The sequence below is a fragment of the Equus przewalskii genome, chromosome 7, assembly GCF_037783145.1.
Source record: "Equus przewalskii isolate Varuska chromosome 7, EquPr2, whole genome shotgun sequence".
Lineage (NCBI taxonomy): Eukaryota > Metazoa > Chordata > Mammalia > Perissodactyla > Equidae > Equus > Equus przewalskii.
This window is the reverse complement of record NC_091837.1, coordinates 17,487,838-17,511,779: the sequence shown is the minus strand read 5'-3', so window position 1 is coordinate 17,511,779 and position 23,942 is coordinate 17,487,838. Positions and strand designations below refer to the sequence as shown.

Here is a 23,942-nt window from a genome sequence, read left to right as displayed (position 1 = left end):
AGCGGAATAACCAAGGTGGTCTGGCTCACCCATGGCCCCAACCTTCCCGGTCACGGGCCTCCCCCCTCCCTCTAGTACAGAAGGCTCACAGCCCATGGCCAAGGTTCTGCCTGGGAGTTCCTTGTCTGGATCCCTTCCTCTGAAGGGGAAGAGGACATGGTCTAGCTGGGGTGAGCTCCTGGCCGTGAGACTGCCCAGGATCCTGTTGGATAGGGGTTGGATTCAACTCCTGCCGGCTGAAAGGGTGTGGTCACCGGGCTCTCTGGGGCCTGCTGGGATCCTGGTCTCAGAGCTCTCTCAGGCACCGTGCATTTTAATTGCTTCATCAGGGAGCAAAATACAGGAGCAGAGGTCGGGTTATCTGGCTGACCTACAGCCAGCTGGACATCATGCAGCAGAAAGCTCCCTCCTCGGAGGAAATGGGTGGGGGGGGCTTGTTCTAGTGCTGCCTTGAGGGGGACGAGGGGATGAAGCGAGTAAATGGGGGTCTCGGAGTCTGGGAGCAGAGGATGCTCCCAAATGCCCACCTCCCCTCCTTCTTGATCTGCACAGGATTGGCTCTGCTCCTTCCTCAGTTTCCTGGCCTTGAGGGTGGGTCTCTGCCCAGGGAATTGGGATCGGGCAGTAGTTTGTCAGACTCATGGAGGTCCCCCCAGAGCCCCTGCCCACCTCGCGTGCGGTAGGAGACGACGGCCACGGTGAGGTGCACCTCATCGGGGTACATGTCTGGGGAAGAACTGATGGAATAGTAACGAGGTTGCAGGAGAGACAGCTGGGTGAGGAGCAGGGTGGCGGGCATCTGGATGGACGGGAACTCCTCCAGCACCTCCACGATGGTGGGGTTCTTGCCCCATTTCCATTCCTCGTATTCCTGCAAACCCTGTGCCGAGGAGAGGGACAGAGGAGAGTTTGCACCAGCTCCTGGCACAAATTCCCAATGAGCGTTTCAGGGGGTCCGGGGAAGAAGGTAAAGAAAAATAGTAGCAATTAACACACAGTAATTATTCTACGCCAGGTTTCAATTCTCACAAGGACCTTATGAAATAAGTATGATTGTTGTCCCTATTTTATAGATGAGGAAACTGAGGGATATACAGGTCACACGGCTACGAGGGGTGATACCGGGTTTTGAATCTAGGTCGGGGGGTGGCAAACTTGAGCCCGCAAATCTGGCTCACCACCTGCTTTGTATGGCAGAGCTACAAGTTGTTTTCACATGTTTAAATGGTTCGGGGGAAAAGGAATCAAAAGAAGAATACTATTTCATGACAAGAATACGATATGAAATTCAAATAGTGTCCCGAAATAAAGTCTGATTGGAACCCAGTCACACCCACTCATTTATAGATTGTCTATGCTGTTGTGCTACAATGGCAGAGCTCAAGGGTTGTGACAGGAACCAAATGGACCATGAGCCTAAAATATTTACTACCCGGCCCTTTATGGAGAAGGTTTGCTGACCCCCCGTCCTGGGCAGTCTGGCCCCAGAATCTGTGCTCCTGACCATTACACTCTCCTGCTGCGTGTGAAGGGCAAGAGAGACGCCCTGTGGAGGAGTCAGGACTTGCAGGTAGAGAATGCAGACCTGCGATTTGTGGTTTGTAAGGCTGGAGGTGCATCCTGTGAGAGCCTGGTTCCCATTCAAGATGGGAACTGACGGCCCCCGAGGAACAGGTTAGGTTGGGGTGCAGAGGACCATGTGCAGGGGCATGCTGAGAGCCAAGCCCAGCTGTTACCGGGGAACAGAGGAACCCTCTGGGGCTCTGGGGTTATTTTTCCTACATCTCAGAAGCTGCCCTGGGCAGTCCCGTGTTGCTTACAGGAGGCTCAGATTATGAGGAGGGGCAAAGCCTATTATAAGTGCATTGTATCACAAAGCCTTTTCCCACGTTCCTAAAGACCATCCTGGCTTTACTGATAGGACATGGCATCCTTGAGAACGCGCCTCCCAGACCTGCGGCCGCGCTGACCTCCACCTGCAGGGGCGCAATGGAACACGAGCCCCAGCAGCTGCTCTGGGAAACCGACATCCACCTGAACCTGACACTGATCCCCTGGGTCGGCCCTTCCTCCACTGGACGTGCAGTCCCTGACACCTCCATTCAAACTCCCTTCCCTCTCCTTCCCCTGGGGTCGGACTTGTTTTGAGGTCTGACGGTCCTCCCAGCCTTATCTGACTCTTTCCCATTTTTCTCTCACACAGGTGCTTCCCCTAATAAAAATCCCTGCTCATTTAACCCCATCTTGGAGTTCGTGCTGTTCGGAAGACTAATACATACAGTTAGATCAAATTCTGCTTTAAATAATACCATGCCAGTAGTGCAATTTCTGGCCCCTCTTCAAATCAGCCTCCCCTGTTAATCTAAAATTTTGAATCAAAGTTATACGTGTACATAGTTTAAAAAGCTAAATAATTCTGCGAAACGTGATGAAAAATAATGCTCTCCTGTTCCATCGCTCCCATGTGTTTCCAGCTCCCCAGAGGTAACCACTTGCAATTCTTCAAGTGTTTCTTTGGGTGTTTATTTTCATATTTCTAAAGAACACACACTCCCTGAATTAGCCTCTTCCTTACTGCCCGTCATGCAGTCCCCGCCTTGCACAGCAGAAGAAAGCTGAACCGTCCTGTGCTGGTGGCTTCCTTACTGGGGAGGACCCGCCCCCTGGGAGAAGCCTGGGTGGTCTTCCCAGGTTGGATTCTTCCTGAGCAAGGCTCTGCAGCAGCCTGGGGCAGGCGAGTCCTTGGTTTCTAAGCAAGGATGATGGAAGCTGTGTTTTTTTGGTTCACCTCACCATCAGAGGCCTCCTATACGTTGAAGTCTTACCTACAGCTCCTCGGCATTGAAAAAGGCTGATTTTTAAAACAGGGCACTATGGGATTCTCTCTGTTTCTGTTTCTTCTAAGCCTGAGCTCAGATGGAACCAATGGGAGCTCAAGGGTTCCAAAGGAAGGAGGGAAAAGAGTGAGAACAGCAATTTCTATGCACCACGGAACTTTGAGATTCGAGGGGGTCACTCTTGTCCTGTTACACCTTAGTTAGAACGAGGGGAGATGGTCAGGACCAGCCAAAATGGACTAGCCAAGATGGCGACCTTCTACAAACTAGAACCCGGCAGCCCTTGCTCAAGGCTGCCATCTGCTGGAAAACTGCTGTAATCAACATGCAACTCTCCAAGGACTAGGACACGAAAGGCGCCCCCCGAGTTGCCTGAGGCCAGGGGCCCACCTTGCTGAGGACCAGCAGACGCTGCTTCTCTTTCTCGCTCGTGGCCAGGGAGGCAAACTGCTGCAGCTGGAGCGGCGTTGGGGGTGTGGTGATATCCAGGTAGTACTTGAAGGCCTGGAAGATGGTGCAGGGCGGGAGGCGGTGCTCGTCCGTCCAGTTACTGATCACTCCTGTGGAGGCATGATGGGGGCGAGGGGTGGGTGGGGGCACAGAGGCTGAGCTCCGAGGGTGTGGCTCCAGGTCGGGGAGGGCTGCCCGGTTCCAGGGGCCGAGGATGGGGCCGGCTGAGCCAAGCAACCCCTCGGCTATACCAGGGGTCCCGGGGACTACGGGATCCCCTCCTGGTGCAGGGAACCTGCCCATAATCACTGGAGCAAACTAGTCCAAAAATTAAAAAATAAACAAATATTACAATAGCATGAGACAGTCCCCTGGCATTCTACGCGGTAAGCTGTCAACAGAGCATGAGATATGAATCTATTTTGGCTCCGCCTGTCCTCTCCTGGTGTCAGCCTCCTACCCCTCTGCATGCTGTTCTAGTGTTTACAATTAGAGACATGCTGAACTCTTACCTTGCACTTTCTATATGCCAAGTATTATTCTCAGCCCTTTAATTATTAACTCATTTAACTCTCACAACAATCCTAGGTGGTGGGTGCTGTTATTATCCCCCTTTGGCAGTTGACAAAAATGGAAGCAGAGAGAGGTTAAGGAATTTGCCCAAGGTCACACAGCTCACAAGCATGAAGTCAGGCAGTGGTGCTCCAGACCTTGTTCTAATTACTATACAGTACTGCCTCTGTGTACTTTTCAGTCAATATAACCCCAAAACACAAGCTTCTACTTCATCAGGGGCTCAACCTGAGCTAAAAGTACTGTTCCAACACAGAGGAAGAACTGGCTGGGCTGGATTTATTAAGAAAAGGTGTGCCTCTCCAAAGTGGGGTCTTTCGAAGGGATTTTTCAATAGGGCTTTGACTTTGTATTATTTTCACATTCTGCCCTGGCTCCTTTGTCAAGGTGATACGTCACCGTATCACGGGCTGCCAGGTAAGGTCCACAAAGTTCCTCATACCTGAGCCCTGAGCTCACTTTGTACCTGCGCCCACTGAGACGAAGCACTGAGCCCCACTTGCCATAGAAAGTTCTTCACTAGGAAGGTCAAGGACGGTCACTGAAACAGGTTGGAACTTGATCTAATGAGGTCAGAAATGTGGTTCAATCCCTAGCGGGCCACCGAGCTTCATATGGTGTCACTGGACTCTAAGAGGAGGAGGGGGTCAGACTTCAGCTGCTTTCTACGCAGTGGGCAGTGGGCGGTGGGTGGTGGTCAAGAAGGAAGGATGAGTGGGCACTACTAAGATCAGTTTCTAGCTGATGAAGGAAGGGAGAAGCCCCTCTCCCCTAATGATGAACCATCGATGTCCTGGCCTCATGGACATTGACTGAGCCCATTGGGCTAAGGTTGTTCGGTCATGAGAAAGGGGGAGTCTTCAGTCTCAGAAGCTGGAGGCGACAGAGACCCACTCGCCTACCTGGATTGGTGATGGGGAAGAATGGGTCTCCACTTTCCTAGCCTCCCATGGCCTCTGGAACTCCCTGGAGCAGGGAATGGCCCTAGGGAGCCGCCAGCGGGGGGGCGCCCGGCCCAGCCATAGTTACCCAAAGCCGTGTTCCGCTCCTCCAGGAGCTCCACTTTGACCAGCTGGTTGACAGGGGGTGCGTCCTCCAGCCGCTCGATCAGGGCGTTCACGAGGTCCTCGTGGTTGCCGGGGAAGACGCCCAGGTGGTCCCCGGGCTGGTACTGCAGCTCCTGATTCCCATTGGTGTGGAGACGCACGAAGATGGTTGATCGGCTGGAGGGAAGGGTGGGGAACAATCGGATAAGGGCCACCTGCTCGCGTCCCCTTTCCTTGCTCCCTTGTCTGTCCTTATGGCTGCAACTTCCCTCCTTCCATTCTTGTTAGGGCCCATGCCAGCCAGACATCTGCCCCCATCATTCCATACCGTGGCTTTCAGCAAGCTCACTCAGGAGCTCCCCACGGCTAATCCAACAGCCAGTTCCCAGTGCTCATCTTGGTCATTGAAGCGGCACTGGACATGGCCGCTCACTTCCTCCTTCTCAACTCCATTCTCTTAGATCCTAGCACGCCAGGCTCTCCTGGTCCTCTCTCTGGCTGCTCCTGATCAGTCTCCTTTGCTGGTTCCTTCTCAGCTCCCCTAACTCTAGACATTGAAGCACCCCAGGGTTCAGTCTTCAGACCTCTTTGCTTTTCCATCTTCCTGCTCCTGCCTTTTTTTTCTCCATAGCACTTACCATCCTCTGACCTCCTGCAGAGTTGACTTCATTATCTGGCTTGGCATCTGTCCCCCTGCCCCTCCCCCAGCCCCCAGGACAACTTAAACTCTAGACGGCAGAGAATTTGTCTGTTCTGTCCACGGCTCTCTTCCTGGCACCTAGGACAGTACACGGCACATAGTAGGTACTCAGAAACATTTGTCGATTGAAAGAATCTCAGACTCCCAGGATTAACCACCTGCCAGAACAGCTCTGTTCCCAGTACCAATTGGGGCTCTCTCAGGAGCCACTACCCCATTGGAGCCACAGGCAGTGGTGTCCCCAAGCGGTGAAATTCCATCTCTCCTAGGAACCCCAAGCTCCACCCCTGTTTGCAACAGTGGAGTGGGGGTCCTCAAATTGTCATGGAAAAGGGAAAAGGACTTGGTCTCAAGCTCGGGTTCTTGTTATACACAAATCCACTGAGATGATAAAATCAAGAGATCTAAGGAGAAAACCCAGAAAGAAACTGGTTTCTGCCTGCTGGGTCATGCCCTTCCACATTGAGTTTTGTATTTCAGGTGCAGGAGACCTATGCTAAGTGAATGGCCTTCAGAATAACTTCCCAGACTATGATTATTCTGGTTCTTTAAAAAGTTTTAGTACAGATATACTGCATTTCACACAACACCTGAAATCTCGGGGATCGATCACACTTTGGTAAATCAAATCCTCTGTACTCTTTGAGCTACGTTTGCATTTCTGATCTGCCTTTCCTTTCCTGCCACCTGGTTTTCAGTTCATTTAGATCCTTGATACGAAACACGAAGTTTCCACATTCTCCGTGGGACGTGAATCAAACTTGAATAGACCCATGGGACTCGCTATTTAAAGGAGTTTTGGGCATAACCAGGAGCCCTTTTGTGCTGCAAATAGCCACCATCATTAAAAGTAGTTGTGCTGGCACATTCATTTTTTTGGGGTGTCAAGTATTTTTTTGAAGCAAGGCGCCCCTGTCCTGAGAATGGTGGGGAACTGGTGGCTGAAAATGTGAATGGTGGTGTTAGGGTCTGGGGTCCCCCTCTCCTTCCCTGGGCAGGTTTTGCCGTCTCTGGGACACCGATCTTGTCGACCACACAGACTTGCATGACTCATGCGGCTCTGAGCTCACATCAGCCTTTTGGTTCCTGGAGAGCCAAGGAGGAAACCCGCGGAGGCCGACGGCCAGCAGGGGGCGCTGTGGGGCCGCTCATGTGGGAGCCGCCGGAGCGAACCCCAGGCAGCCTTGAAAGGCCCCGCAAATCAATTCCCACTTTCTCCCGGATCATCACGATTTCTTTCAGAAGTATATTTGCCTCCGTTCTTTTGGCGGGTACAAAATAGAAACGCGGAGGACCCGAACTTGCTGAGCTGGCTCACGCTCGCAGCCACTTCCTCCCAGTCCTCGTGGACGTGGCAGAAGGTGGTCAGGCAGATAAGGGGCAGGCACGGGGATGCAGCTGGCAGGGGAGCTAGAAGGGGGCCCGGGCTCTGCCCGTGCTGGCAATTCAACCAAGGGGACTTCGCAAGCCGCCCACCAGGCATGGCTTGGTGAGAACCCAGCACTGAATGGCCGGGTGGCCCCGGGGCACTGTGATGGGCCGCTCCAGGAACGTCCCCAGGAGGAGGCGATCCCTGGGGGGGCAGCGCTAGCCTGGAGACCAATTGTCTTCAACCTTCTGCTGGGGGTTTCTAAGTATAGGATTTTTTTTTTTTTTTTTAAGCTTGGAATACATACGGGCCATTGAGAAGAATCAGGGGAGGAGAAAGGGCAGAAGTCGGAAGGCAGCAGCCACCTGTGCCCTCTCGACCCCTCGGCCAGAGTATCCGCTGTGTGTGGTGTGTTTACATCCACATACAGGAGCATCTCGCACACACACACACGTGTGTGCACACGCACTTGGCAGTGGTTCAATGACAGCTTCACAGATGGAAGAACAGTCTGCCGATGTCCAGCATTAAACGGAAAAACAATAGTTGATGTTCATTCGTCAACGGAAAGAGTGAACATTGTCCCCTGTGAGCAGTTTGAGTCAATAAGGTTCATGCATTCAACAAATTTCTTTTTTTTTTGGTTTTGAGGAAGATTAGGCCTCAGCTAACTACTGCTAGTCCTCCTCTTTTTGCTGTGGAAGCCTGGCCCTGAGCTAACATCCGTGCCCATCTTCCTCTACTTTATAGGTGGGACTCCTACCACAGCATGGCGTGCCAAGCGGTGCCATGTCCACACCCGGGATCCGAACCAGCGAACCCCGGGCCGCCAAGAAGCGGAACGTGCGAACTTAACCGCTGCACCACTGGGCCGGTCCCAACAAATTTCTGTTGAGTGTCAGGCACTGTTCTAGGCACTGGGGAGAGAGTGATGGATAAAGACAACAAAGCGCTCTGTTCTCATTGAGAAGTATCCTAAAATGCTCTCAGATGGGGTTGGTGATGTGGATGGGTGGGCGGTGATGGGCTAAGTGACCATCAGACGGGATGGTCAAGGAGGCCTCTCTGGTGATTTGACATCTGAGTAGAGACCAGAACAATGAGAAGGAGTGGACATGCAAAGATCTAGGGGAAGAGTGTTCTAGAAAGAGGGAGCTGCATGTGGAAAGACCCTGAGGTAAGAAAAAGTGTGGTATGTTCAAGGAAGGGAAAGACGCTTGGTGTGTTTGGAGAGTGGTCAGCGCAGGGTGGGTGGTGGGAAAAGGAGGTCAGAGAGCTGGGCGGAGGCTAGATCACGAGGGCCTCCTCGTCATGACCTGCCATGGCAAGGAATTTGGAGGTTTCCCCAGGCCCAGTGGGAAGCCACTGGAGGGTGTGAAGCTGTGAAGTAATAGGGTTCAATTTACATTTTTAAAAGATGACTCTCGCTGCTGTTTGGAAAATGGATCTTTGAGAGAAAAGCCAAAGAACAAGGGGAGACGAGCTAGGCGTCTGCTGCAGCCACGCAGACCAGACGATCCTGGCTTTGCTCAAGGCGGCAGCCTTAGATCTGAGATGTGGTTGAAAGACAAGGCCCACCACGCCAGCTGAGAGCGATGTGCAGGGGGAGGGAGCCGGAGGAGGCAAGGAGGATGCCTGAGTTTCTGGCTTCCGGCAAATGTCCATGTTGAGATGGCGAAGGCTGGAGAGACGAGTTTTATCCAGTGGAGACCTTACTCCCTTGTAAGGGCCCCCGCTCTCAAAGACACCCGGTGCTCGGGCCCATCCTGCATCTTTGCTTCTGCCGGTCTCTCTTGCTGCAAGTCCTGCTCTGTCTCATTGCCCCTCTGAAGGCTAGCCTGAATCCTCCTTCCTGCTTCTGGCTTCCGGGACTCACGCTCCATACCCCACCCCCGAGCGCTCCATTACACTCTCTTCTGTATTGTTGGCTAATTGGTGTATGTAGAAAATTTATTTCCTGGCCAGGCAGTAACAGTGATCACTTTTCTCTTTAGATTTGCCAGGATCACCCTCAAAAAGCTGTTTACTTCTTAAGCATTTTGCTTGCAATTAAGGGTCTCTGGGGCGGGGGAGGGCGTTGAGTTGTGTTATCTTGCTTATGGCTTCCTGCCCGACTTTGGCCTTCGGCGGGGGAAACGGGAGACAGTCTTGCTTTTTCATGCCATTCTCCTCTTTTTTTTTTTTAAAAAAAAACAGCAATAAACCTTATAAAGCTGGAAATGGCAGCAAGCCTGAGAATAGGTAGTGCTATGGAGCATGCTTTTATTTATTTACTTTTTTTGAGGAAGACTGGCCCTGAGCTAACATCCATGCCCATTTTCTTCTACTTTATATGTGAGATGCCTGCCACGGCATGGCTTGATAAGTGGTGCGTAGGTCCACACCTGGGATCCGAACCGGCGAACCCCCGGCCACTGAGGTGGAACTTTCAAACTTAATCCCTGCGCCACCAGGCCAGCCCCTAGAGCATGCTTTTAAAGAGGTCAACACCTAGACACAATTTGATCCTTTTTGTGTTAGTCCATAACTGATTTTAATACCATCTTCCAGTTCCTAACCTTGCTCAAATAGTCCCTTGTAAGTCACTCAGCATAGGGCCAGCTGCCCTTTCCAGAAGTGGGGGGGGGGGGGGGCGAGGGTTATTCTGGGAACTTGGTCCAACCCAGCCTTAAAACATTTGCAAATTATCTTGCTTTTTATCAAGTATAGCTTAAGGAGTAATTTTTGTGATCTGATCTTTCACAGTTTGTTGCTGAAAGAAATTTCCAGTGAATTCTTAGTCTTTCCTCTTCCAACACTACTTAAGTTGTACCATTCCACAGGACAGAAGTGGGAAGAGAGATGTGTTTTTCACATCCACTGTCCCTCTATATCAGAGGTGGTTATGCTCTGAATATGGCATTTAATCATTCAGAGGGATTCATTTTCCAATCCAGTTCTTTAATGTTTGAGGATCTAGCAGAGAACATGAGAGCTCTGGGGCTCCGTCCTGTTGATCATTTTATCAAAGGTTTGAAGTCCACGTGGAAAGCATGCATATCAATTCTGCAGGTGTATGAAGCTGGGATGCATAAGGAACAGTGATGGGAACGTATGAAATACTAGTTGCTTTGTGTACATCATCTTTAATACTTACAGCAGGCTTGCGATGCTGTGGAAGCCACATGTATAGTCATTTGGCATGCTGACTTTGGTGTCAGAGAATCGGGTCAGTGTGACCTTGAAAAAGTCACTTGTATTTTCTAATGGTCCCTTCTCACATTAAAAATGTGGACGATAATGGTGCCTACTTCCTGGGCTGGTCAGAAATTATGGGTGATCCTGCACTGAGAAGACTCAAAATGGCGCTCGGAACACAGAAAGCACTAGATCAATGTGAGCAATCTTTATAGCCACCATTCTCATTTTAGGTAAGGAGACAGGGGCTTAGAGTACCCAAGTGGCTTGCCCAAGGTCACACAGCTGATGCATGGCAGAGCTGGGGTCAGAGCCCAGGGCTGTCCAGCTCGAGAACCCACTCTTTGTACTATGCCATGCAAAGAATCAAGATTTCAAAAGATCTTCACGGGCTGTAAACGCAAAGTGAAAAAGATTCTGTTCCACAGGGATCGATGCAAAGACTTTCATTAATGCTAAAAAAAATTACTTATCCAGGCAGGGGGATGGACAGACCCGGCTGGACCATTCGGAGAAGACTTGATGTCTAACAGCAGCAAAGACATGAGCTTAATGGGAGAGCGACCTGCCTGTCAGAGCAGCTCCTGTGATCGCGGGCAGCATCAGCGTGTCCTGTACGGATCGGGGATGGTAATAATAGCCTCAGTGCGCTCAGCGGCAATCACAGGACCTCCACTGCACTGTGACCAGGTCTGAGAATGACACTTCCAGCAGGACAGCCTGTGTCCTTTTACTAAAGCACAAGGCTTGGGAAACCAGGTCCGAGGAAGGATGATTGGAAGGAACCCAGGAGAGACTGGTCAAGGTCATTGGCTATTTGCATGTCTCTCATTAGGAAGAACTGAATTTCTTTTGGGTGGCAATGGAGAGTGTAACTAGGATCAAAATGAAGTGCTAGGAAGAGATGCTTTGGCCATAAGCAATAGTAAGATCATTTCTAGCAATTAGGACTTCAAAACACAGAGTGGGCTGTTTTGTGAGGCAACAAGCTTCCCGTCATTCCAAAGGAATTTAAGCAGAGTCTGGGTAGCCATTTTGCAGCTCTCCATTGAATAAATAATTATCCACAAAGAGGAAACGCCTGGACTAAGTGATTTCTGACTAAGATGCTATGGCATGATGAACATTAGCCGTTCAACAAGGGTGTGGTCTACGTTAAGGATTCTTTGCAAACCCTTTCTCTTTCCTCTTTCCACAATGATCATCACGCTCTCCTTTTCCCATCTCTCCGGGTCAGAGCTTGGCAAAGAGAAAGCAGAAAACCCAGATGCTACAAAGCAGCAAGGGGGGCTTGATGACACTTGGAATGGTCTGGAATTAGGGAGCCAGCCCTCGGAGTCAACAAGGGCTCCTCCCTCATCGTGGGGGGCACCTGGAGCAGAGGTGAGTAGCGCGATGCTCCTACCTGGATTTAGGACTCTGAAGGTTTTGGCGGCTGAGGAGTCGAGCGGCTGAGACCCGCTTTTTGTGGACATTGGATAGACCTACAGGGAGAAAAACGACAGTCTTCCTGAGATGGGTTAAACAGCTGTCAATAAAAAGTCTCCTGCTTCTATGGACCCTCTACGCACACTTCCAGTGTCCTCTGGAGTGAGGGGAAGAAGTAAAGAAAAGAGGTCAGGCAGGCAGTGGATGGGGTGGGTGGGGTAGTTGTGGCTAATGCAGAACAAAAAGCAAATCTGCTTGAACTGAGTTGAGAAGAGGATGGTTCGAGGTAACATGCATACTGGTGGAGAGAGAAGCTTCAAGCACATGTTTTCCTGAGTAGGGGGCAGGAGCAGCGTATTCATTTTGGGAGGACGGCACTAAAGGGGGAGCGGGCAATGAACCCCACCTTCTCTAAGTGCCTTTCAGAAGCGAGAGCACCTGTCTTTTCCCCATTGCCATGAATGCCTCCCTGGGAGGGTGGTGGGAGGTACCTTGTGTGAGTTCCGGAGCTTCAGCCACATAGGTGAGGCGGAACTTGTTCCTCTTCCAGCTGCGGTCATTGCTGATGAGGGAGTTGTTTGCCTTCTCAATGTTGACATCGTCTCCCACGCAGAACACATCGCAGGCCGCCTGTGGCACACACATGGCTTTCAGTGATCTCTTTCAGCCCAGAGGGACTCTTCCCCAACAACTCCAAGTCATGGCATATCTCTCCATCCATCCACCCATCCTTCTATCCATCCCTCCATCCCCCTACCTACCCACCCACCCTTCCTTTCATCCATCCATCCATTCACCCATCCTTTCATCCATTCCTTCATTCCCCTACCTACCCATCCACCCTTCCTTCCTTCCTTCCATCCGTTCATCTATCCATCCATCCATCCACCCACCCATTCATCCATCCATCCACCTAGCCATCCATCCATCCATCCACCCATTCATCCATCCATCCACCTATCCATCCATCCATCCACCTGCCCATTCATCCATCCATCTATCTATCCATCCATCCATCCATTCATCCATCCATCCCACCACCCATCCATCCATCCACCCACCGATTCACCCATCCATCCATCCCTCCACCCACCCTTGCTTCTGTCCATCTACCCATCCCTCCATCTCCCTACCTACCTACCCACCCACCCTTCCTTCCGTCCTTCCATCCATCCATCCATCCACTCATTCACCCAGCCGTCTACCTACCCATCCATTCATCCATCCACCCACCTCCCTACAACCCAATCATCCATCAATCCATCCACTAATCCATCCTATATGTTTTGAGTGTCTTTGATGTGCTGGACATAGCACATTTACTATTGACTTTAGGATGTAACCTCTATTTAATATGTAAGTCTATTATGTCATTTGTTCCTAAAACCAACATGTGTAGAGGCTGAACATTAAACAGGAAAGTAAACACCTTGGCATTTCCGATCCATCTTCCTCTAAAGATTTAAAAAATTATACTAAAAGCAGAATACACTGAATGTTTGAGTACCAGCATATAAATTTTTCTTTTTCTTTTTGACAAGTTCATAAGTTCTCCAACTTTAGTGACCCTAAGAATTACTGTTTGGACTTCAGGTTTCTTGAGATAAAGCCATGGATAGATAATTCAAAGGTTTTCAAGGGTGGCTTTTACCAATTTTTGGCCTCGTGTTGATTTTCGGACAATCCAAATGTCTATCAACTGATGAATGGTGAACAAAATTTAGTATCTACACCCGATGGCATATTATTTGGCCACCAAAAGCAATGAAGTCCTGAGATGTGCTACGATGGGGATGAACCTTGCAAACAGTATGCTAAAGAGAAAGAAGCCAGTTACAAAAGACTACATATTATATGATTCCATTCATATGAAATGTCCAGAACAGGCAAATCTATAGAGCCAGAAAGTAGATTAGTGGTTGTCAGGGCTGGGGGTGGCGTGAGAGGATGGGGGCGATAGCTAAAGTGTTCATGGCTTGTAACAGGTCCGGCTTCTGGGGTGTTTGGAGTTTGCTGATAGAACCACACAATTATCTCAAGGCATGAGAAAGCCATGTTATCTCGACTCTCCTTGTCTACTGACACAGCCTCCCCGCATAGATATCCTTACAGGTCAGGGGCCTCAGTTTCCCCTTTTGCTCTCTACCTGCATTTGCGTGCAGAGTGAAGTGTCAGCTGAGTGACAGGAGGTTGCATAGTCCCCTTTCTCCCGGGGCCGCTGATGAGAATACATCCCAGGGCCCAAACAGGAGCAGGGAAAGGGGGTGGGTCCACACTCCTTGCCTTTTTGTGTGTCCAGGATGGCCAACTGAATCATGTCCCACATGCAGAGAGAAGGCCGCTATTTATTTACTCTCTTGTGACCTCATATCTAGAATAGCGTGTTGGACAGGATGTTCTAATGTGACGGAAATGTTCTATGCTGTAATATGGTAATTACCAGTCACTTGTGGCTACTGAGCACATGCAATGTGGCTAGTGCAGCCAAGGAATGGAATTTTTAATTCTAGCTAATTTATATATAAAATTAATACATAATTAAAATATAACATATATTTATATAGTTATATTCTCTCTCTATATTGTTTTATATATGTACAGTCTTATGTATATATACAGAGAGAGAATTCATATAACATAAAATTCCCCACTTAAAAATATATAATTCAGTGGTTTTTAGCATATTTGCAAGGTTGTGCAACCATCACCACTATCCGGTTTCAGAACATTTTTGTCACCCCAAAGAAACCCTCTACCCCTTAGCAGTCACTCCCATTTTCCACTCCCTTGAACTGCTAGCAGTCACTAATCTGCTTCCTGTCTCTCTGCATTTGCCTCTTCTGGACATTTCACATAAATGGAGTCATACACTATGTGGTCTTTTGTGACTGGCTTCTTTCACTTGGCACCATGTCTTCAAGGTTCATCCACGTTGTAGCATGTGTCAGCACTCCATTCCTTTTTAATGGCTGAATAATATTCCATTGTACAGACACACTACATGTATTTATCCATGCATGATATTTAATGTTAATTAGTTTAAATTTAAATTTAAGTAGCCACAGGTGGCTAGTGGCTGCTGGATGAAGATCCAGCACAAGAGGAATCAGCTTGTCAAAGTAGACAAATTGGTGAGATCTGAGTTCCAGGTCGTGGCATGGCCTCCCGGTTTGGTATCACCAACTCTGTGTTTTCTGTCTACTTGTCTGCCAAATGTGAGTGACGGAGGGATTCCTTCCAGCCCTGAAATTCCAAGACTCCGTAATTTTGTATAGACTAACTCCTTACCCATAATGCAGGAGTTTGGATTCTAGGTAGAAAACGTGTGTTTTAAGACCACCCAAAATCATCTGAGTTGTTTAAAGCTGTACCCTGGCTGGAGAAATGTGGGAAGTCCCGGGAATTCCCTCAAGTTTCTTCTACTTCTGATGGCTTAGGCACTTTGTCTCTGGGGGTCTTGCGGGGCACGACTTCTCCTCCGGAGTCTCTGAGATCTGAGCGATGGTTACCTTAAAGACCTTCTTGGCCCAGGTCCTGAAAGCTTCTTCCTGCCCACAGAGCTCGTCGCCTTCCCTCATCTTCAGGATCCTCTCTCCTCCCAGCTCTTCCAGGAGGGTGTCCACGGCGTGTCCAAAGGCGCAGAAGTGAGGGTAGGCCCGCGAGCCAAGGCCGAACACTGAGAACCTGCCGAGGAGACAACAGAAGTTCATGCCAGGGGACTGTGGGGCTGTGGGGGGTGTCAGGTGTTATGGACGGAACTATGCCCCCCCGTCCCATATATTTAAGTCCCAACCCCCAATGTGACTGTATTGAGAGATGGAGCCTTTAAGGCGGTAACTGAAGTTAAAGGAGGTCAGAAGGGTGGGGCCCTAATCCAATAGGACTGATGTCCTTGTAAGAAGAGGGGGAGACACCAGAGACGTTCTCTCCCTCCCAGCATGTGCAGAGGAAAGGCCGTCTGAGGACACGATGAGAAGGCAGCCATCTGCAGGCCAGAAGGAGAGGGCTCACCAGAAACCAATCCTACTGGCACCACGATCTTGAATTTCCAGCCTCCAGAACTGTGAGAAATAAAGTTCTGTGGTTGAAGCCACTCAGTCTGTGGTATTTTGTTATGGCCGCCAGAGCAGACTCATACATCTGGTATCTCCAGAGGGACTACGTTTAGCCCACGGAGGTCAGGCAATCCCAAGGCCCCACTGGGGAAGGCCATCTTTAAACCTGGGAGCCCCCGAGGCCTCTTGTCGCTTCCTTCTGGTCTCTGCTAGGTTTTACTGTCCTCAGGAAAAAATTCCCCATTGGTCCTAAGGAGGGTAAGTTAGGGATGGCAATGACCTGGAACCATTGGCTGTTTCTTCCGTGTCCCTTTCTAAGCTGGACTCATTGGGGAAATGAGTCTACATTATCAAAAGGTTTGAATTCTACAAGTTTTATAATTCTAGCAAATGAGATTAGTTTTAAGTACAAAGATAATGAGAACTGTCACATAGAGGTCCTCAGGGACCTGTATTAACGAGAAGATCAGGAGGACTTGTCATTAACACATCAAATGTTGGTGTGTAAACAGGTTCTTCTAAAAGCGGGGGAAGATTTACAAATATGCTGGCTCCGCCCCTTGCAATGTCCGTGAAATTAATTTGCTTCACAAACCCTCTTTGCATAGATACTGTCAAGAAAATGTTGGTGTTTGAAGCAGTGGGAGAGAAGTTGATAGGATTTTTCTCTGCGTGGAGGTGGGGCTGCTTTGACTGAAGTCTGGGAAGTGGAGGGCCATGTCCCAGGTGGACCTCTTGCTAATTCACAGTCCTACAGACATTTTGTGTCACACTTCTCGGGCTTGGTCCCGGCTGTGGGTCTTGACTTCATTGAAACTGGAGCGATGAGTTCACAAGTGGGACAAGAACACTCCACCCCACTTCTTTCCCAGGTCGGTATGTTCTGCTGTAGACTGTCACCTCAGACAAGCCAAGGTGTGGAGCTGTTCAACCATCCCATACAGAGGCTGCCTCTGCCCCTGAATCTCTTTTTAGGGATCATGGGGCCGAGGTGGTGACAGATTGAGACGGGGGGATGAGGGAAGGAGGTGGGGGAAGTTGGGAAGGGACTCTCTGTCACTGGAGAATGAACTTGAGATGGGTCCAGGTGTCTCACAGGTCAAATGAAGGTTAACATGGGTCAATACCACACTTTTCAAATCCACAGTCATGCTTTCTCATTTCACTCTCCGCTTCTTTCCGGCCCTCCTTTCCCTGGGGCTCTGGAGCCTTTCCAAGGAAATGATGTGGGATTCAGCAGTGTTTCCCCATCACTCCTCCACCCATGATCTTCCTGGAACTGGATAGCTCACCTTTCCTGCAGGGGGTGGCCTGACTGGTAGAGAGAGCTGGTGCCGCAGGGGACTGGTCAGAGGGGTGCCAGGAAGGAGCACTTCTGCCCCAAGCCATCCCCCTCAGCCTTCGCCGAACACCGATCTGGAAACTCCCAGTACTAGTCAGGCCTTGTGGTCAAGGCCTCGTTCCCCAAAACTCCAGTATTCATGTTCATGACGTCTGCCATACTTGAATCCCACCATTACTGTTAGTTACTTGTTAGCACCATTTAACTTGCTTTTAATTTGTACTCACTGGTGCATCAAACCCACTTGTGTTCACTAACAGATGGCTCAGGTGATTAACTCATTAATATGCTTCCCGACGCACTGGAAGGCCCACACCACAGCCACCTCCCAGATGGACATTGCCATCGCATTCTTCACCTTACGACTTCAAAATTCCTACTTGAAACCTCCAAACCAGGAGTTGGCAAGCTTATTATTTATGGGGCCAGATAGTAAATATTTTTTGGCTTGTAGGCCAAGAAGCAAAATTGAAGTTATTATATAGATACCTATAGAACAAGAAAGAAAACAAATTCCTACACTTTTTTCATTGGCAAAATTAAACTATAACAATTATTATTTATTTATTTATTTTTTAAAGATTGGCACCTAAGCTAACAACTGTTGCCAATCTTTTTTTTTTTTTCTGCTTTTTCTCCCCAAATCCCCCCCAGTACACAGCTGCATATTTTAGTTGTGGGTCCTTCTAATTGTGGCATGTGGGACGCAGCCTCAGCATGGCTTGACGAGCGGTGCCATGTCCACGCCCAGGATCCGAACCGGCGAAACCCTGGGCCGCTGCAGCGGAGCGTGCGAACTTAACCACTCGGCCACAGGGCCAGCCCCAAACTATAACAATTATTGAATACAATTTTTTAGTAATATATGTCTACTAGTGAGAAGAATGGAATTTTGGGGGGAGGATAACATTTTGCTTAATTGGGGTTTAAAGGTAATGTTTTCTAGCACCAAATGAATTGCAAGTGTTCATCAGTGAAAACCATCCTTAGCTCACAGGTTGTACAAAAATATACAGTGATCAGGCTGGATCTGGCCCACGGCTGTAGTTTGCCAACCCCTGTTTTAAGCCACGATAGGTTTAGTAAGGGAAAAATGGGTCTGACTGTCAAACCACAGAACCGATGTTTCAACGTCAAGCCAAAAAATACACTGATGTCCAAACTCAGAATGTACCACATCAAGGGTGAATCCCAATGTAAACTACGGACTCCGGGTGATAATGACGTGTCACTGTAGGTTCATCAGTTGGTCAAACGTACTTTTAACGTTTTAACGTTTTAACTGTGGTGGGGGATACTGATGGTGGAGGATGCTGTTTGTGCGTGTTGCGGGGTCAGGGGTATACGGGAAATCTCTGTACCTTCCCCTCTATTTTGCTGTGAGCCTAAAACTGCCTTAAAAAAATGGGTCTATTAAAAAGTGTGCTGATGGACATAACACTTCAATATCTGGGAACCCTCTGATCTGTGCTGTCTGTTAAGCATTGTCCTGAGCAGGTGTGGAGGAGGTTCGGTTAGTGAAGGTCTGAGAGGTTCATGGCCAGGCCTGGACACTGCCTACATCAGCCTCATCTTGACCAATATCTGTGAAACCAAGGGTTTGACATCCAGTCTTGTTTCCCTCCAAATACCCGCTAAATTGAATGCACAATGGTTGAAATACAAAATATCTGCCCATGGACTACCTAAAATTATCTCTTGGTATGTGACCACACTCTGGGAAATATGGGGTTAGATCAGTTTTTTGCAAATCTGAGTGCACGTTGGAATCAACTGGGGAGACTGAGAAAAAAGATCAGTGCTTGGGCCCAATTCTACACCAATTACATCAGAATCTCTGGATGTGGGGCTTGGTTCTTAGTACGTTGCAAACATCTCCAACTGATTTTGATGAGCATCCAGGGTTGAGAACCACTGGGTCATGGCAAGGTGTTTCCAGAAGCTTCTATTAAGTGTAAAACATATCACTTGGGAAGGGCAGCTCATTGAGCAATTTCTAGGGATTAACATTCTTCGGCACAAATGAGGGACTGATGATGGGGTGAAACACAGGTGATGGGGCTCTGAGGAAGTGGGTATAGGAAGAGTCAGGTGAAGCCAGGGTGGAGCTGGGTGTTCCAGGGATGAATGGAATGGATGGGAGACCCCCTAACGAAGAGCCCACTTTGCAGCAATGTCCACTTCCCCAAGAGCCTTCATCTTCCCCGATGCCCTGGGACCCTTGCTCACCTCACATTCGCCAGGGGCCCGGTACTCTCAAAGTTGTCTCTGAGGTCTGGCCCATCGCCCGATGATTTGCGGGAGTCGGAATAGGAGGAAACACTGTTGAATCGGACCTTGTAGCTCCTGGCAAAACGAAAGAGAGTCTGTGAGCTCTGGCTTGGAGCCCCGACCTGAAGTCAACATCCTCATGGATCTTCAAATTATCAGTCCTGTTTCTGGCACCTTCTCTTGCATGTTGAGTGAAACCATAACACTCCTATGGCCTCTTCTGGAACATATCAACATACCCTCGCCCACCACAATGATACAGCTAGCCACCTGTGCTTGGCGCTATCTGACCACACTCGACTCAGGAAACTTGAGAACCAGTCAAAAGGATTTAATCAGCAAGAAGTCAGGAATAGAACAGACCATCAGACCAGAGTTCCTGGCTTCCCCAATTTTAAAGTGCACAAGAATCAGCCTGTTAAAATGCAGATTCTGGTTCAGCAGGTCTGGTGCAGGCCCGAGAGTCTGCATTTCTAACAAACTCCCAGGAGATGCTGAAGCTGCGGGCCCCCAGACCTCACTTTGAGTAGCCAGGAACTAGACTTGTGCTGTCCAGTATGGTAGCCCTCGGCTACGTGTGGCTATTTAAATTTAAAGCTAAATCAACTCAACTTAAATGCAATGAAAAATTCTGGTCCGCACTTGCACTGGCCTCATGTCAAGTGCTCAATAGCCACGTGTGGCTAGTGGCTGTCGCATCGGATGGCACAGACACAGAATATTTACATCATCATAGAAGGTTTTCTTGCATGGTGTTGAACAACCCGTTTAACACTCTCTTCCCATAAAGCTGTGGTCCTTAGACATTTGAAGGGTCTGTCACATCTCACATTTCAAGTAAAGATGAAAAAAGTTCAGCATTGGCACATGGCATGAAAAGAGATTGGATTTCTTATTAAATTGTTTAGAAGGGGAAAGAAGATGTCATTGGACTCAGACCTCAGCATGAGAGACTCAGGAGATTTGAGAATAAAACAAAAATCCGCTTTCCAAGTTTTCCTCTGAAAGCGGTAAGTTTTATTCTCAGAAAAGGCAAAAACAAAACATAAAACCAAAACCAAATCCCCAAGACCAAAAAAATAAAAACCTCCAAACCAAAAAGACACCCCTCCCCCAACAAACAAAACACAAAAACTCAACACACAAATCTGAGTGCAACAGACAAAAAAAGAAATTGCGCGTTCTGGCAGCAGAGTTTCTAAGCTGGATGTTCTTCAAAGTTTTCGCTCCAGCATCAGGAGAGTTCTAAATATACGTAAGTGTATTTTCTGCCCTAAAATAGTCGCACATTGAGTCACTTCTCCAAATAAGTCAGGCAACATATCAGGGGGTGGCTGTGTTCTTAGTGTGGGAGGGATGGTTGCTGGTTGTGAGATAAAAATACCAGCACATGTATTTGTATGAGGTTTTTCCAAATGCTTCGTTGTTATCCTTTGGTCCACACAACAGCTCCCAGAGGTGGTCGGGGCAGAGATAGTTTCTCCCCATTTGGCAGATGAGAAAGACTGAGGCTCAGAGGGGTCGAGCGGCTTGCTCAAGCTTGCTTCGTGAGTTAGTGGCACAGCCTGGATTAGAACTCAGGTCTCTTTGAGACTCAGATGTGGCCTTGGATGCTCCGGCATTGGGCATGCAGGCACACATATGCACACACAGCTACACACAAACACAGGGCATACCCATGCATGCGCACACACGCTCTACCTGCGCTGGCTGTCACGGGCTGCAGCCAGACCATGGACTTCTGTGTCACCTCGGGGGAGGGGAGGCCCTTTACGGGGAAAGAAACGCAAGGGTTCCGGGTACCTAGAGGGGAGAATGGATGGTGCCCTATCTCTCCCTGAAGGAGGGGTGAGGGGGAGCCAGCTGGAGACCACCAGGATGAGTGGGAAGGAGAGGGGCAGAGAGAGTGAGCACTAAGAAGCTGGCACTGGGCACAGAACAAGGGCTGCCCACAAGGGACTCAGCTATGGTGCATCTCCTGGATGTGGAGTGTATGTGAGTTTGGCAACACGTTCTTGGCTAAAAGAAAACCAGGAGGGATTGTCTGTGTAACACAGCCTCCAAACACCAGCCAGCTTTGGCACTGGATGCTCGACTTAAGACACGGGGCTCTGCTCCACGCTGGAGGAGACGCTGCGCTGGCCTCATTGACAGGCAGCTCAGTATGCATGCGCCATATGTTCTCTACTTTATGGGGGCTTTAAGGCCTTTTCAAGGGTAATTCTGATTACAGGTGTTTGTCATCTTACAAAACATCTTTAGGACCCAACCCCGTGTTAGATGTAATTTCACCATGAACATCTTTGGACTGCAGGCATTTTTCGTCTAACGAGGTATCTTTTGGACTCAACTCTACATAAGCTGCAACTCTGCCATGAGCATCAAATGGAAAAGTTCTACGGAAACAAGTTCATTTCACCGACTTTGAATGTATGTTTCCAAAGGGGGAGGAGATAATAAGAGCTGATATTTACACAGAGCTCTTCATTTTTCCCAAGACGCTTCCATCTATTTTCTAATTTTCTTCTCACAAATTAGAAAGTTCAGGCAGGTATAATAAGCCCTATTTGGTGGAAAAAGAAAGTGAGGCACATGGCTGTAAGGCGACCAAACCAAGACCTCCTAGTCATCAAAATGTGGGCCGCAGACACCCACCGGCTAAAATAGGTCACAAATGGACCTTAGGTCGGTCACAACTGCCATCCAGAACTCAAATGTGAACACTAGGTGCCAAAAGACAACTTTCAGTTACTCCCATGGGATGTCCTGTGACACTGGAGGGTCATCCACTTACTTCCTTTCCTCGTGCACAGAGTTGGGGTGTCTCATTTCCATCAAAGCACAGCCGAATTTCTAGAGGCAAAAGAGATGAGTGGGATGTGAAGCTCGTATCATCAAACCTGGCAGATGGTCGGGTGCTGAGGACCTAGGGTCCTAGGTGGCCAAAGAGGAGCTGATGCCTGGGTCTCAGGATGTCAGAGACGCTCAGGGGCGCGGGCTGGGCAGCAACGCTTGAGCTGCACATGCACGTGGAAAGGCCAGCTCTTTAAAGGACTACAGCTGTGGGCTCCTCCACCCTCAGCATACAAATCCCCTTCGGGGCTTTCTCTCTATAAATATATTGTCCCCACTCCTCTTATCTGGAGCAAGGGACACCAAGCTCTTGATTGGAGCATCCATTCCAAAGAAGTAATTCACTCAGGTGACAACATTTTCACCCGGGATCAGCTAGTCGGTGGACACCAATAGACTGAGGACACGCAATTGTCCAATCTTTGCAGAACTTGGATTCAAATTGAAGTCACCGGCTTTGAGGCCTCTGGGAGGATTTGCTACTGAATAGGAGGTCTAGCTTCTGCCCCTTCTTCCTCCCACTGATGGAAACACACGCTAGAACCGCTGAAAGCTCAGCTCACCTCTCCATTCTCAGGGGGGTCTCCATTGCCGAAGGTGCTGGTAACCACCAGGACCAGAGTTTCATGTTCCAGGTGCACAATGTCATATTCTTCCATGGACATCACCTAGGTGGGAGAGGGCGAAGGAACGGTGGAGGGAGAGGAAGGAGGAAGGTGATGAGAAAGAACCAAAAGTGATGGGGGAAGGAGAAAGAGAGAGAGAGGAAAATGGTGAGCCATCTTGAGCCATCTCCTTCGGAAGGAGAACGAAAGTTCTGGGCATCACAATTTCAATGGGCTCAACTGGGTAGAACTAAAAGCTTTTTGGTGGTGTGGGGCCTTTCTGTGGTCACTGTGGCTTGAAGGGCCATAGAGAATCTGGGGCAATGTTACAAGGGGTCAGCTGCCAGTAGAGACAGATCTTGACTGAGACCTTTGAGCTTCTTAGAATCAACTGATCCTGGAATCTTCTTGACCACATTTAGGCTGGGAACGATGGCTGGGTCTGACCCAGTCTGCTCAGCCTCCTTTCTTATCCTCCCTCCAGCAGTGAGGAGGACCTGGGCCAAACGAGTCTGAGACCCCTGCTTCAGGGAAAAATTGCTGGCTTATATCTTAGCATCACTTGAGCAACGTTTCCCAAAGTGGGTTCTAGGGAAGCCCTGTCTCCTGAGATGGTCCTTGAAAATAAGTGAGCCATGAAATGTTTGGGAAACATTCACATTCTCTCCCCTCCTCTTTTGGAGATCATAACACATACTTGCACATGAAAGGCTCTGAGAGGTCCTATGGCAAAGAAACCCATTAAACTATATTTAATGTAGAGTTTCGAAACTGACTCCAGTTTTTCATAAACTTTCTAACATTTTTCTCTATACATGGGGGTTTCATTTTGTGACTTCTGGACTCCTGGAGGGCTCACAGGGACAGGGGCAACGCGGTCCCCTGAAATTTATGCAGATGTGTACATGCATGCTGACGGGCACCTTCCAAAGTGCTTTCACCCATTCTCAAAGGGTTCTTGCCCGGTGACCTCCCTCTCTCCCCTTATTTACCACGAGGGGCCCGAGAGCAGGCACTGCCCCCACCCACCTTGGCATCAAAGGCGTGTTTGAAGATCTCACACAAGGTTTTGGCGTAGGCCTGCGACTTGCCCGTCTCTGTGGCGTAAAGGATGGTCGCCTTGACCCTTTTGGCCATTGCCTGCCCCATCAGCTTGGCCGAGAACTTGACGGCTCTGCGGGGAAGAGAATGGAGAGGAAAATGGGAAATGCCAGGCTGGGCCTTTGGGGCAGAACC

At 49.2% G+C, this 23,942-nt stretch overlaps 1 protein-coding gene across 6 annotated transcripts in view; it reads right to left on the bottom strand.

Moving 5' to 3' along the window:
• The window catches only part of NOS1 (nitric oxide synthase 1), a 175,289-nt gene that overhangs the window by 12,653 nt on the left and 138,694 nt on the right, over positions 1 to 23,942 (bottom strand). For 4 of the 6 annotated variants that reach the window (XM_070627130.1, XM_070627131.1, XM_070627129.1 and 1 more), the window contains exons 14-23: positions 23,736 to 23,880; positions 22,665 to 22,769; positions 22,043 to 22,101; positions 19,207 to 19,323; positions 15,090 to 15,264; positions 12,072 to 12,210; positions 11,558 to 11,636; positions 4,890 to 5,083; positions 3,228 to 3,397; positions 670 to 880 (exon numbers count right to left, since the gene is read on the bottom strand). In XM_070627130.1, the coding sequence (XP_070483231.1) occupies positions 670 to 880; positions 3,228 to 3,397; positions 4,890 to 5,083; positions 11,558 to 11,636; positions 12,072 to 12,210; positions 15,090 to 15,264; positions 19,207 to 19,323; positions 22,043 to 22,101; positions 22,665 to 22,769; positions 23,736 to 23,880 (1,394 nt within the window). Of the gene's footprint in view, positions 1 to 669; positions 881 to 3,227; positions 3,398 to 4,889; positions 5,084 to 11,557; positions 11,637 to 12,071; positions 12,211 to 15,089; positions 15,265 to 19,206; positions 19,324 to 20,949; positions 21,052 to 22,042; positions 22,102 to 22,664; positions 22,770 to 23,735; positions 23,881 to 23,942 lie in introns of all 6 variants that reach the window. The other 2 variants (XM_070627128.1, XM_070627127.1) reach the window with 1 other exon arrangement.